At 33.7% G+C, this 16,101-nt stretch overlaps 1 protein-coding gene across 2 annotated transcripts in view; it reads right to left on the reverse strand.

Annotated features, from left to right (window-relative positions):
- Ino80 (chromatin-remodeling ATPase INO80) overlaps positions 1 to 16,101 on the reverse strand; it is a 196,354-nt gene that overhangs the window by 101,026 nt on the left and 79,227 nt on the right. For both annotated transcript variants that reach the window (XM_081759007.1, XM_081759006.1), the window contains exons 13-18: positions 15,235 to 15,410; positions 13,650 to 13,852; positions 13,079 to 13,219; positions 4,687 to 4,799; positions 3,848 to 4,055; positions 393 to 492 (exon numbers count right to left, since the gene is read on the reverse strand). In XM_081759007.1, coding sequence (XP_081615133.1) covers positions 393 to 492; positions 3,848 to 4,055; positions 4,687 to 4,799; positions 13,079 to 13,219; positions 13,650 to 13,852; positions 15,235 to 15,410 — 941 coding nt within the window. The remainder of the gene's footprint in view (positions 1 to 392; positions 493 to 3,847; positions 4,056 to 4,686; positions 4,800 to 13,078; positions 13,220 to 13,649; positions 13,853 to 15,234; positions 15,411 to 16,101) is intronic.

The following is a 16,101-nucleotide window of genomic DNA, read 5'->3' on the forward strand; positions in this document are numbered from 1 at the left end:
ACTAATTAAGCCCACGTGAAAGAAAGTAAAACAAGTGGCGAGTACCAAATTTGGTACTCACGGCAACCGTGGCAAGTAATGGGAGTAAAATTATTGGTACTCAAGGCAGTCATTCAGTTATGACTTGTACTCTGAAGTAACAGACGATACATGGAACATAATAATGACGAAAGAACTGAAGAATAAGTAAGTGTGAAAAAGCGAGAGAACCTCAGAAAGACATACACATCATGATTTCATCATAAGCCCACAATGGTCTGGTATTTGAACCCTCGATCTTTTTACCTAAAGATCCATTGTGTTCAACAATCAACGAACAAAACAATATTATCAGAGAAGATAGTAAAATAAACAGTAGCTTAATAAATAAAAGAAAGAAATACTATGCTTACAAATACAATAAACCTCCAATAAGAAGTCGATGTAACTCCACCGGTGAGATATCAACGAATCTTGAGAATGAAAAACAACTGTCGCACTTGGACACAGAATCTACAAATGAATAAAGAAAAAAATTATATAGTCAATGCAAAACATTATTCCGCTAAACAACAGAAAGACTGTTCTGAAATATATTAAGAATATTTTCTAGTTCATACAAATAAAGCACTTGCTTTCCTTTCAACACTCTAAATATTTAACTATAATAAAAGATAGACCATGTAAAACCACACTTAGGAATTATAAGTATCATTCTACTTATAAATTTCTGTAATTCATTTTGTACTTCCGAGCTTTCGACTCTATCTCCAACAGGAAGAAGAAAAATAACATTAAGGAATAGGACGGAACGGACTAGCAAGGGAAGAGCTTTGCTGGAAATACACCGCTTGTCAAGTACACTGGTCAAACATCAAATGGTAATAATGTAAGTTGCAATATGGCGGAGTCGAATTCTGCGTTCTTCTGTGCTTTGGTGAAAGGTTTCCAACTCGTGCTATTATTTTCATTGTTATGCCAATATTGTAAGAATTTTCTAATTATTACTTCCCATTCATCCCTTAACCATCCCTTGTTTATTTTATTTTATTTTTTTTTTTTCTACATGAATAAATCAATTTTCAAATACGAGTCTTTCTACTTCATTTCTGGACCAAAATAAAAATTTTGAATCTTCTACCTTCTGTTGCGTTTCTTTATACGTTTCGACAGACCTGACAACGGGCTTTCCATTTTTGAATCGTTAATATCTCCTTGACACGGACTTTTAGATTTCTTTACGTTTTGCTTATGCAACTCTCATGGCAACTGCATTTTATTTCATAAATACCCGATTCTTCATTGGGTTCTGTTATAACTCTTATTTTTTATTTTATTTTATTTTTTTAAATAACGGTTTTGGGGGTTTCTAAGTTGTACGGAAACCGTATTGCGTATGGATCTGGTTCAATGCAATTGTCAATCTGGGGGAAAAAAATAGAAAATCCTCCCATTTGATGTCTTTCCTGTCGGTTTCAGGTCTATCACAACATAAGTCCCTTTTAACTTGGCTATACCAATTTATTAATGATGGGACTAAGCACTCATTCAACTACATAGTTTCAATAAATGGTCAGTTTCTGACTGTAAATCCCAGACAGAAATAATGGAAAGTCGTTTTTAGAGGTAAGTCGAATGGCACATAAGGAATTCAAAATATTTGCTGTGATACTTGCAGAATGAACAGATTTATAATATATGTACTGTATACAGGCTGTAGGCTTGTGTTGGACACTAGTAATGAATTTATTGTTGTATCTTCTTATATTGAGACCTAAATAAGTAAGGGCCGCGGTGGCTCATTGGTAGAGCGTTCACCTCTGGTGCTTGGGGTCCCGGGTTCGATCCCAGCCCCCGCCAAGTGAACTTTGTGGTGGACAAACACCGTGTGCGTGGGTTTTCTCGGGGTTCTCCCGTTTCCTCCCACTTTCTTCATTCCACCATTTCATTCATTACTCATCATCACCGTCTCCTTTAGCCTAACCGGCATAACCGTGGGACGTAAAACTCAAAGATTTCTTTTCATTTTCATTTTTCACTAAATAAGTAAGTCTACTTTGCTTTTCTTTCTTAACTGTAAACTCCAAATTACAATTCAATTCATTCAGTACTAAATCTAGCTGTGAATTATCCTTGTATAAGAAAAGTACGTCGTCCATATATAAACCTGAAATCACACGAAAGACATAAAATGGGTAAGACTTCTGTTTTTTCCAGATTGACAACTGCATTGAATACGATCCATAAGCAATACGCTTTTCGTACAGCTTTGGAATCCCTAAAAACGTACCGAAGAATTTACCCAATTTCGCGGATCCCAAAGAAAAATCGGTATTTATGTAATAAAATGCAGTTGCCATGAGAGGTACATAGCCAAACCTAAAGAAATCTATAGGTCTGTGTCAATGAGATATTAGGGATTCAAAAGTTGACGGCCGGGTGCCAGGTCTGTCAAAACATCTAAAAGAAACACAACACAAGGTAGAAGATTCAAATATTTATTGGGGGCCAGAAATAAAGTAGAGAGACTCGTACTTGGAAATTTATTTATTCATTGAAAAAAAAAATCGAAAGGAATGGTTAAGTGATGAATGGGAAGCGGTAATTACAAAATTCTCACAGAACGCGCACAACAACTAAAATAATAACCCGAGCTAGCCACTTTCACTAAATAATAAAGGAACGCACAAATCGATTCCGTTATATTGCAACTTGCATCACCACCAACTGAAAGTCGTACTTGACAAAGTGTGTTTCCGCACCACTCCTTCCCTTTGATAAATCCATTCCGTTTTTTCCTTGATGTTTTTACCTTCCATGATCAAGACTCCAGGGGAGATGTAAATAAGTAGAATGATGATAAATTTAACCGCATTGTTTCATCCTATTATCTTCTTAAGTTTCAATAAATGTGTTATGCTTCAATATGTGTGTTCTTTCGTTCGATCTCAGATTACAGATCAGGTTTTATAAAATACTGAGATAATGCTACCAACAAAATTTAGAATTATGTGCCGTCAGAAAATGGTTCAAAACCTCAAAGAATCCCATTAAGAAACGTTTCGACCCCACTAAATGACAAGCAACAGTTTCACTTACAAGCGGATAGATAAACACTATAAATATTATTATACATTTCCCTTTTAACTTCTGTCCCTAATTATTATTTAATTTTTGCATAGAAATTTAAGTGAAGTGCGTAAGTTATTTCAAGAAAAAGAAGAAGCAGAGCCTAAGAAAGAAATTCGTGTTGTTAGTATCTAAAGGATTCTTACATTGTTAGTATACATAGAAGTACTGTTAATTCGTCAGTTCTTTCAAAAAGAAATCGAGTAATTTTTTTGTACACAAACAACCAGTTTAGCACAATGAGTTTATAAAATTGCTCGACCTTATTCCAAGTAACTTAAACAAGGCCGCAGCACAAGTGATCAAAACCATCCCCCAAAACTTTTACAGACGAAATTAACTGAGTTAATGTTTTCATTTATCTTTTTAAGAATTGTCTAAAAATATGTCAATTTCTGTCTTTTAAGCAAATATTCAGTTATGGTTTGCTTATTATACAATCAAGCAATCGATAAAATACAGTTATTCTCTAGTCTAAACTAAATTTGCTAGCTAGTGCTTGACTGATTAAATTTTAACAAAAAGTAACAATCAGAACGCGTGATAACATAGTACAGAAATCAACATATTTTATTGTAAGCATTTTGCTCTTTTATTGAACAAAAATTAAATAGCTTAGTAAAGTTTCTGTATTCTGACGTAGTGTATTATAATCAATACAATAAATGTACATATTTTTACATTCATTTAATTGTAACACTCAACACACATTACAGATTAATTTATTTCCAATTCTTACCTGCATTGTTACGGGGAAACAGAGATCGATGAACATACTCGGGATGAAAGATACTCAGGAGATTGTATAATAGATGATTCTTATTTGGTAGTGCTAAATGAAGAATTCCTTCATCATAAATTAACTTCGGAATCTGATATTCCTTACATCTCATGAAGAATGGTGACTTAGCTTCTCGTCTTTCGAAAAGTTCCGGATGATTACAAACCTATAACACATACATTTAAGTTTATTAGCAGCTCCAACATTATCATTCAGTTGAAGAACAAACTGATAAATCGACAATCTTAATTTATTCTAAAATATCAGTTTTGTGTTTCATTGAGTTTTAAAGTATCGAAGCAGTGTACCTCAGCTTAAAATTGCATTTATTCATTTAAATAAGAACCACTAGAGCTATGGATTTTTGCCAAGAAACAAGTATATTGATTTTGGTAGCATAAAAATCTGGAGTTCTGGAACTGATTAACTCTTCAAAGGTCTTTTGGGCTGCTACTTGGTTGTTGAAAACCTTATTCTACAGGAAAGTGTCTAGGTGCTTGAAAAGTGGTAATAGGTGCGAGAAAGGTCTGGTGAGTTAGCTGGATGAGGCAGAGTTTCGTATCCCAGTTCGTTCACATTTTACAGTCATTTGTGAGACGTGCGTCTGCTGTTGTTGTGAAGAACTGGTTCCTTTAGATTGACGAATTCTGGCAACAAGATTTGCATGAACTGAAGGCAATTTTATGTTAAAAAATAAATAAATAATTTAAAAAAATAAAATAAAGAAAAAATCTTAAGACTTACAATACCGAGTTATATTACTTAATATACATAGTAATACTTTTTACCAAACTTACTTTTCTGAACTGCATGACCAAATTCATAAGACTTGAAGTTACACTCTGCGAATGCTGCGTTGAACCTGCCGACGAATGAAGTAGATCTTCTATTCTGATCTTTTTCTTCAAAGCTAGAAATAACACAAACATATACTGTATTTAAAATATTGAATACTTAAATGATATAATTGACGTGTGAGTTTCTTTCAAATTTCAAAACCTGTCACACACGTTTCTATAAGAAAAATATCTATTCTAGACATACAGGATGTACATAGTCTCTTTCACAACTTTTCACATTTATTACGGACATTCTATGATACTGAAGTTCGTTATTTACTGTAATAAACTGAAAATATCACAGTTTTACTGATTTTATCCATCTGACATAACTAGCTATGTTCTATGAAATCGTGATCTCCGCAACAAGACCACCGCACCAGTGTTTATTTTATCGAAACAAAATCCAATACTCAAATGCAGCAACATTTTCAACAACAGACTAATTATGAAAACGCCACCACCTTATCCTACTATCTACTAACGGCACCAGACATTCAGACAAACTTTTTTTAAATAACGTCCCACGATTATGCACCGAGGCTAAGGGAGACGGAGGTAATGATGGGGTTATGGAAGTGGGAGGAAACGGAAGAACCCCAAGAACACCCCCCCCACATACACACACACACACACGGTGTTTGCCTACTACAAAATCCACTTGTGGATAATGGGATCGAACCAAAGACCACAGATACCACAGCCCTCGTGTAGGATCAAGATCGTAGTGGCCCTCTGCGTACACTGAAATCTCTCTGGTTCATTTTCACGAACAAAAAGGCCATTCATTCCGGTGAAGACAACTACACTGTCTCGTTTCACTTCTATACGGCTACATACATACAAAGTGTACCTGCAACAAAATGCTGGATAGACTGGCTGAATATCCCGTCACTGTTTTTCGAAAGAGGCAATTTCTCATGCATATACACGTATCAGTATTTCGGGATATTTTCAAAGGGAATATCATGATAGCAGATGTTTACATGAATTTTTCGCGTGAGAATGTTGTGCAACATTTAGAGCATATTCAAACAAGCCTAATATTATAACCAGACGGTGCGCACTATGATTGAGAATGAGAAGATGGGAGCATTTTAAACAACATTCTTTGGAAGGTGGACTGAAAAGAATGGTCCAACTAGATTTTTCTGACATTTCTAGGTATTATTTTGTATGGGGTTGTAACTGAAGTATGGAACTTGCACAACAAAGTTTTAAAAACTGCCACAGTAGAAACTGATACACTGCATATTGTAAATATATTGTATATTATTTAATTTTTTACATGTAAGTTTCATAATTTAACAACAAATGTGACATTAACACTGCGAAATTTTATCGGATCCCAGAAGTTGGTGTCGCATAGTGACATACTGAATTAGTCTTATCATTTTACTTACAGATAGCTGCAATTCCTGAAAAAACCTTAAGGGTGACGACAAAAATAACGGAGGGGGGGGGGGGGAATTCTGACTTTCCCAGTTTTCCAGAAGCTTTTTGGCATTTTCAATGATATATTATCAATACAGACTTTTCCATGATGATTTAAAAAAAATGATAACGATGTACATAATATACTTTTCCTAATCAACTAGAAAAATGAATACTATAAAAACAAATACAGCGTATTTAATTACGAATTTATGAAACAATTACCTAATAAAAATTCCTGCACAAATCAAGAAATTAAACATCTTCCCTGAAACTTTTAGCTATAACTTTAGTCATATGATGGAAGTTTCGTCACATATGAAAGGATAAAAATCGCAGGAAGATATTCATCGAAAAAGGGTGAAGGTATGTACACTCATGTCCAAAATTATTGTCGCATGTCTATAAATATGTTTTTGTAGAAATATAATTTGCTAACGAATTCGCCCGGTATTTCTTATAATGTTAGTATGTGTATAATCGGCAAAGATATCTCTGTGGCAAATTTCACGTCAAAAGAGCAGTAAATAAAACAATTAAAACGAAAATAAAACTTTCTTGTCCATTTAGCAAAATTTTGTTTTACTCATTCTAATTTTCGAATTTATAATTCTTTTCCTATGAAATTTACCACAAATATACATTTGCCGATTCTACACATACTATCAATATTAAAAGTACCCTGCAAAGTCATTATCAAATTATATTCTTACAAGAAGACAGTTATAGATATGCGACAATCATTTTGGACATAAGTGTACATAAAACTGGCTGCGACATATTAACACCATCTTTAGAAAACAGTCAATAATATCACGTAATTAATTTCTCTCTAAATGCTATATTTCCTCATCAATATTGCTTATATCTTCCATTATTTTAATCATCTTCGCATCAAGCTCGTTCAGAATGATCTTTATTTTCCTGTCTTCAGCTCCCCCCACCCTCTTTTCCCTTTCGTCGTTGATTTATTGCTTCTGCAAAACAAGTACGAGCATTTCGTGCATAATCAATGGATTTCCTTATAAATGATTTCTCGAAGAAGTTTCAGAATTGTACACAAGTCAGAATGCTACTCAAGTTTGTTCTTTTAAATTATCTACTACACATATTGAACTGATTGAAAATCCTTTTTCTAGATTTGAATTTTTATGAGAAAATCAAAACCATTTTTACATCTTTAAATTATTTTACTCTGAAGTATCGTAGCCAAAGCTGACTTCTTTAGCCAAAAGTAATGCAAAGACTGACTAGTTTGAGAATACTGACTCATAATTGTGTTACAATTTGGATTCGAACAAAACTCTTTCAACTGCCCCACAACTCTATCTGTTCTAATGCCATCTAATCGATTAGTACAGCTAGAAAGGACTTCATGTGATTCACTACTACATCAGAACCCTGCAGACACACTAGGATCCAAAAACGAAAGAGCTCTAGTCAATTTATAATTTCAAAGGAGACTTCTCAGGAAGTTTAAGAACAAGTTAATATACACACTTTCTGCAACTTCGGCGAAAATCCAAAATGTCCGAATCCGTTATTACCTGACAATTCTTCAAGACAGTATGTGTAACAAAACCAAGGTCAACGTTTTTCTCAGAAAGATTTTCTTAATTTACTTCATCAATTCGTATACATGAACTCGAAGATCTAGAAATTTCTAGTTTTATTCTTCACATTCTTTATCACGTCCAATAAAATGATCTAAAGAAACGGCTGAGAGGAGAGTCACTTCGAAATTCAGTAAGGGAAGATTTTACTTCTGAAGCAAGTGCTTTAAAAAATTAAGTTCAGGAATAAGTATTTTATGTTATTCCAACATACTTGACATGATCTGATAACTCAAAAATCTGGGAACTTTCTTATATTCTCTGACACGTTGAATATAAAAGATAGCATGAAAGTTAACGGCTCGCTAGGCAACTCTGCTTGTCATCCAACAAAGAACAACTTCATTGGAAAATTTTCTGAGCCTCTATAGAAGTGTAGTCGGCATGAAATGATGAAATATTCTTAAATAAGTTATGCACAGTTCTTAGAAATTCAACAATTCTTCAGTTCGTTATATCAAATGCAGCCTTAAAAGCTCCCGCAAAGTAAATAACCCATAGCTTCCTATATTAAGTATTGCAGGATCATTTCGCGAGAACCTTGATATTTGACTGAACCTTGATATATAGTGTCTCTCTGAAAGCTAATAAAAGATCAAAAGCTGTAAAATTCCCTTAAAACGCCTATCTCAAATAACGCATGCACACTTACTCCTTTACGGTACTCCAGAAATTCACATATATCATATTTACGCGAATATAGACCGCACTTTTTTCCCCTAAATTTTGGCTTGAAAAATCATGGTGCGGCCTATAATCGAGATTTCCCCCTCACATCATAAATTATCAGTTTTAAAATGACATGTACACGTATTATTTTGCAACCTTCACTTTAGATCATTTCAGTTGTAACGGCATATCTATATTTCCTATTTTAAACTACAAAATCAAGCAAATCTTTTTCCACATCTGGATATTTGCCCTCAGAATGAACAACGACTTTTCAAACTATTTAAAAGTTTCTCTTCACTTGCACACCATTGACGAAGTTTCTTTCAACACCGAATCTGCGTCCAGCTTCCCACTTTCCATGCTACTTTGCATAGCTGATAACCTGAAGTTTCAAATTTCGCTGTGTAACTAGTACGCTCCTTTGCCATCGTCACTCACAAACCAAATGATCAACTTTCCTCGAATAAATGAACTTTGAACTTCCTTACACTTTCGCTTGCATTAGTCACGTCACCAGATTTCTCAATGCGCAAAACCTGTCCTGCTGGTGATGTCACCCTTAGTTATGCGAGAGTTGAAGAAGGGAAAGGAGAGACATGCAACTTAAATTACTGTCTAATTGAACTTTCTCGTAAATTTAGTAGTGCGGCCTATATTCGAGATTTATTTTTTCTATAATCTTTCTCAAAAGTTTAGGTGCGGCCCATATTCGCGCAAATACGGTATGTCTTCAACACCTGAACTAGTTTACCTCTGAAGTATGGTGGTAAACCATAAACTAATATGTATGCTATTTTGTCACGTTGAAGCTGCATTATCCCGACAATCTCACTATCTGAGAACATAAGTCGTCGCATAAGAACCAGAGGAACGTAGGTTTACAGGCGAAAGGATAAAAATATTATTTTCTTAGAAAGATGTGTTTTTAATAAGATAGTAATTGAGCTATATTACAACAGATGATGGACAAGAAGAACAGATGGCGTTACGCTCCATTTACACCAAGTGAGGCTTCCAAAATTATGTACAAACATGAAGAAAACGAAAACAGCATTCTTGGAGTTACGTTCCTCTGGTTCTCATGCGACGAAGTGATCCTCCAGCAGCACCTATGTCTTACACTTTGAATATACCATAATAATTCTGCATTTATAGTGCTATCTTTTACTAAGAATTCCTGTAAACTACTTTGTTTCGTCCCTAAACTCGTACCAACTTGCAAAGTAGAATCCATATTTAAGCACACATCATCACCAGAAACCTTTAAGGTCTGTAGAAATAAGTCAGAAATTGGATGACACTCAAAGTCAGAAAGTACTACCTTGTTTTCTTGATTTACAAAGACATAATTATTTCCAATATTCAAACGGACGTGGTCATCTATATATATATATATATATATATATATATATATTATACGTCTCATCTCACTGCTACCCCTTCCCGTCCTTTGTTACTTAGCGAAAAGATGCTTCTGAAAATGTTGCAAAAAAAAAAAAAAAAAAAAAAAAAAAAAAAAAAAAAAAAAGTGGTCTTGGAATACTTTGGAGACTGACATCCTTGTTATTGAAATACTGGATACATCGAACACCGGAACAATTGCTCTTCACTTTTCATACTGACTCTGCAATTTGAACAACCATGCTAAAGCAGGAGAAAGCTGTTATGAACTTCACCCCTTCACTTCTCGACTGCCTTTGTATACAACATTACGCTGTCGTAAGCAAAAACCTATTGTTGACGACTGAATTAAGTATTTTTAATCTGCTACGCACCTCGCCCTGATCCACTGCATAAATCAACTTGCATTTGCTACTTCTTTTCATTTTTGGGACAAGGTCAGTTTTTGTGTTTAGTCTAGGCGTTTAAGCATTGTTAAATTTCTAAGATAATAAATGAAAATTGTGACCTACAACGTGATCGCGCGCTTAATACAAGATAATAAAGCGTATACAATCATTTTCAGGTTGCTATTTATTGTTTAATAATGTTCTGTGTTAATTTCTTGTAATAATGTTCTATAATCCCGCTGCGAATGCTACAGCGAAAGTGAACTAAATCATCATGCCAAAAAAAGGCGAGCAGAGAACAGCTTATTTCTGAGAAAAAATCGTGTCCCAGAACATTACTCATATGAGTGAAAGAAGTCCATCATTACAAATTCGTAGTTTCACAAATCCCAAAAGCGTTTTATTGTTATTAACAGACGAAAACTAGTTCCAAGACTAATGATTTTGGCGAGAAACAAGGTACAGAACAACAACATACGGGCATGATTGAGATCCCATTTACGATTTTTTTCCTACAGTAAACGTATGAAGATGTCAACATTAAAACAACAACCGTCATGAAACTTCGTTACTTCCACAGAATACTAGAAACAAATTATTATCATTAATTTATAATAATTTGAATCATGAATTTTGGCCATCCCTTTTTCTTGTTTTTCATTTGACTGCAAATTACTAAATAAAGAAATCCAATCTTTGTTACATATTTTTCGAGAGGGGTACTAGCAAGGGTGTCCCCACTGAGACACACCCTACAAACCCTAGAACAGTTTCTGTCAAAAGCTGCATTTCAGCTACAAAATATTTTTTAATGTCTTGTCTTATAATAATAAAACAACTTATATAAAACTTTGAACACTTCGTATTGACGTTGAAAACGCATGCAAAAATTTGGCTTAAAGAATAACTACGAGAGAGAGAGAGAGAGAGAGAGAGAGAGAGAGAGAGAGAGAGGGAGAGAGAGACACACACACAAACACACCGAAAGTTCATTTGAACTCATGTACCAGAAAAATTGTTCGCAAACTGCTGCATCATTTTTTATGTCAGAATAATTTTAAACTAATAATAATCAATATTTTTTAAAAAATTTATGAGACGAATCATCATTATCAATTAAATCATTACAAATGTATAATTATTGATGGAATATGTACCTATAAATGTATAATAAATATTGCTTTGTAAGTACAAAGTAGGGTGTATATTTTGATATCTATACACGTATTCCATATTTAAATATCAAGAGTCCGATGAAATTAGTCCGGCTATTCACTAAGCATTGGCCCAATACATACGTTGATGTGCAATTTTATCACCTGTTTTCATAAAGTCATAAGCAGTTTCGAAATAAAACTCGCTGCGAATTAAAATACATTACAATAAAAACATACAGCTCAAATACGAGTAACCGCACAAAATCATTCCATTTGTGTGATAAGCTAACCTCACGTAATGTAGGACGGAAACTCCGGTAAAATCGAAACCAGTGGGAGTTGAAATTATTCGTGCGTCGAAAATGAATTTCCCCATTAGACTGTTGATCCAACTGCACCTTGTAGATGAGTCACGAATAAGATATTCCACTGCACAAGTACAAGCAAAAGATAATGCGCGCAATTATAGAAAATAAGTTTGTTATACCATCGTTAGTAGAAAATACAGAAAAGTTTTTAAGTTTGAAGCTGTCAATTAAAAAACAACCACTCAAACATCTGAAATTGTCTTAAAATTTTCATTTCAAATGTTTAAAAAAAATCTTCATTCTTAACAAATCGAAAGTTCCTGACAGCTGAGTTCCCTGACTATTCCCGGTCTTCTTCAATTTCCTGACTCCACGGTCTTCTCAATTTCCTGACTTTTTACGGGCTTTCCGGTTTTACAGGTTTAACATTTCCTCGTTTTGACTTTTCCCTGGAACCCTAATCACGGCAAGTTAAAAATAGAAGAATAAAAACACCAGGAAAGTAAATGGAACGGACTCAACCCAATCGAGCAATGCGAAAATGCCTTTTGCAAACAGCTGGTCACTCACCTAATGGAAGAGTAACACAATGTAACATGGCGGACTCAATTTGTATAATCTTTAATTTTGTAGTGGGAGGCTCCATCTCATATTGGTAATTTTATTTTTATGCCGGTGTTATTTGTATTTCTCAATTACTGTCTTCTATTTCTTATTCAACCACATCTTTTCTAGTTCAAAATTGGATTTGTTAAGCAAACAAACAAATTTTTGAAAACGAGTCTCACTTGTTTCATTATTGGACCAAATAATATTCTTTTAACTATTTGTTTCTAGTGCTTCAAAAAGAAAAAAAAAATCACACTTAAAAAGCTGTTTTCAAGACGGTTGAATTCAACTTCATACTGCTTTTCACCATAATTATACAAGAGGTTTTCGTGAGAAGTAAACGTATGTGTTAGGGAGAAACCCAACTCTCTTGACAAAAGTAGTAGCAAGAACAACCGAAATTAACTTCCTTCATTCAATATTAACTTCCTGTGGTGTAATAATAAGATGTGGTGCTTAATACTTATCATTTTTCAATTTTTAATTATGTATCACACACAAAGAAACAAGAAGGAACAGTTTCTTTAGACGCCTACTTCTATGAAAATAAACCTTGTCTCTGGAAAGTTTGAAAGTGCAAAACTGATTTTTATATTTATTAGCTACGTACAAGGTTAGTAAATTTGATTATAATTGTAAAATGTGTTCTTTACATTAGCAATTATATATAAATGAAAATATTTACTTTAAAAGTAAAATTACTTAAAATATTTTATCGCGTAAGAGAAATCTACTAGCAAGAAAAAAAAATAATTTAAACAACTTACCAGAATAAAGGAGCTTCTGTCTTGTAGTTAATGGACAATAGACCATTATCTCTATTTTATCAGAAAGCTCATTTTCAACGTCTTTTTTTATACGACGTAACATGAATGGCTTCAAAATCATATGAAGACGTGAAAGATGTTCTGAAACAAAGATACGCGAAGTTGTAGTCTCTATGCTTTTAATGTTTCCCAGCTTTTTAAATTACACAAGAGTAAGAATACATTAGTTTATTAACTTGTAAATTATTCATTGCAGAATTTAATGGAACATTCAAAATAGCTAATAAAACTCCAACTGACCAAAGTAATAAATATATTTTAAGAGTATATGTTACATAGCTGAAACTATAACACAGATATATACTATTAAAATATATTTACTGCCTTGGTCAGTTGGAGTTTTATTAGTTTAACAAGTTACCATTGAAACCTAATTTTGGTTTGTTTTCTATAAGATTTTATCTTTATATTTTCTGTAAGCTCTTATCATATGAGTACTTCTATATGTAAATTGTAAGTAACTCAACCAACAAACAGAGTAAAAATATTCAAATAATTAAATTTAACTTACTTTCATCTATACTGGTTTTGTTTTCAGCGTGACTTTCAATATCTTTGGAAAACCACTCGTTGAACTCGTCATGAGAATCGAATAAAGTGGGCATAATGAAATGCAACAATGCCCACAGCTCTGCCATGCTGTTTTGAATAGGAGTTCCGCTCAACAACAACCTATTTCGGCAACTAAATCCAAGAAGCAATTTCCATCTTACACTGAAAAGCAAAAGTATGAATTTTCAACGAACGAAACTTATAATCATTCTCCTAGAGATATAGAAGAGATGTACAACTAAAGTAAATGCACTATTTCAATAATAATCCAAATTCCTCATTCAAAGTGGGAGACCCAACAACGACATTTTAAATTGAACGTAAAAGTGAACGTTGCACAGTAGACTCCCGAGTATCGGTCTCGCGATTATCCGGCCTAGTTTTCTTCTATCATAATTAAATGAGGAAGGCAAGGCGTTACATTGGCAACATTGTCATGGCATTGGAAGTGGGCGTTTGCTACGATCTTCCTACGTGTCATATGCAAAATACAAGTTGGACAGGAAAAAAGCAGCGTTCTGCTTCTTGTTTCGTCTATATGTAAGGGACCTCAATGCAGTACGCTTGCCGCTGTTCCTGATTATAACTGTACAGTATGTACAGTACTGTATTCGTAAATTGTTCTTGGAGTATGCTTAATGTTCATAAAGAAATGGGTTCATAGAACTCCGGCCTATTCGGCTTTTTGTTATGCGGCCTGCCCTTCCGCCATATTTAGGCCGGATACTCGGGAGTCTACTGTATATATATTGTATACAATGGAGTTGTTTGGAATTTCAAAACAGTTACCTTAATCTTACTTACCAACAAATGTATTTTAAAGGTATTTTAAAAATTGATTTACTGGTAAATTCTTTTCAGAAACTCTCTTACAGCATCAACATAAGGAAGAAAGGTTTACACAAATTACTGCTCATACTAAGAAGATTAGAAAAATCAAATGAGCTTAACAGGACGATCAAGCAAATCAAAATATGCATACTGTAATATTGTTGGTTGTATACGATCATCTTTTATTATGTTTTTCTCTTATTTATTCTTTGCTTCACCCTCAATGCTTATTTTATTCCCGTTTTGTTTGAAACTCAACGTGAGATTATTTTACATGCTTCCTACTAGTTTGCTGCAGTTTTCTAATGACGTACCTTTACCGCATTCTTGTATTAAGCAAGAACCTTAATCAGCTTGTTTTTCAAGTTGGACTAGACTTAAAAATGAAGGTAAAAATTATTTCTATGTATAAAAAGATGAAGTATACGAAATATATCTTCACAGGTTGTAAAAAGTTGTTACTCTAGGTGACGAGTCATATTCCTGTATAAATTACTAATTTTCAACATACAATTTAAGTAAATAAGTAAATACAAAAATGCTTGATTATTACATTTCTTGAAATTGTACTTTCTGAACACTGAAATATTTATATGCTTATTGAAAATATGGTGATTAAAATACACTGGTTAAATTACAATGTTTCCTTTGAATAAATTTCTTTAAAAGTAAAAGTGTTGATCTTCACTTTTCACAATACGTATTATACTTACCTACTTGTACTTTTGATTGCTTGAGCTTCGTCGAGGATTAAGTATTGCCATTTTATGCGATTGAAATATTTGAAGTCCGTAATGACCAACTGATAACTAGTTATTACCACATGAAAACTAGCTTCTTTAGTATGTAAATTCTTGGTATCCCAGAACTGCCTCAATATTCTGCGTTCCTATCAAAAGAAAGGAATCAAACAGTTGTAACACAAAATTAACTACGAAAAATGAATACGTACGTCATATACATGGAAGAACGTTAAAAGAAAAAAGTCAGTAGATCTCGGTATGTAATGCTTTTAACAGGACAATGAACTTCTAGACTAAAAGTGAAGGTATTTTACCCACTGAGTTCGAGAGATGCACAAAAGATGGAAGGAAATATAATAACTAAATTTTGTTAGCAGCGATTTTTATTATTTTAGAATTTTACTTTTGTTATCAGTATGATCCAATGGAATCAAGTGGTGTTCGTGCACTTGGATCTGAATGTGCTGTCCTAGAGCAGGTCTATACAGTTATGAACATATTACAGGAAGCAATCCTTTAAAGAGTGTTATTTCACATCTGCTGAATTGCTGAATTAAAACATGGAAAGATTTTACTCAAAGATGAAACGAGATGTTAGATACACTCCATAGCACCACCGAATGAAAATATGGACTTTGGAGAAGAATGTAAATATCACTTCGATAGGTTATGCCTTTCCTTGTGTGTCAGGCCAGAAGCTCTCATACATCCCTCCTCGTATATGAGAAGTGAACCTACATGCATATTTAACAATGAATCCGAATCACGTGTACTCTCATCGGTCATCAGAGCCCGCTAACTATTCGACTCTAATTAAACCACTGACAGTAAAATTTA

Source organism: Thermobia domestica, chromosome 5 (genome assembly GCF_964235325.1).
Source record: "Thermobia domestica chromosome 5, izTheDome1.hap1.1, whole genome shotgun sequence".
Classification (NCBI taxonomy): Eukaryota; Metazoa; Arthropoda; class Insecta; order Zygentoma; family Lepismatidae; genus Thermobia; species Thermobia domestica.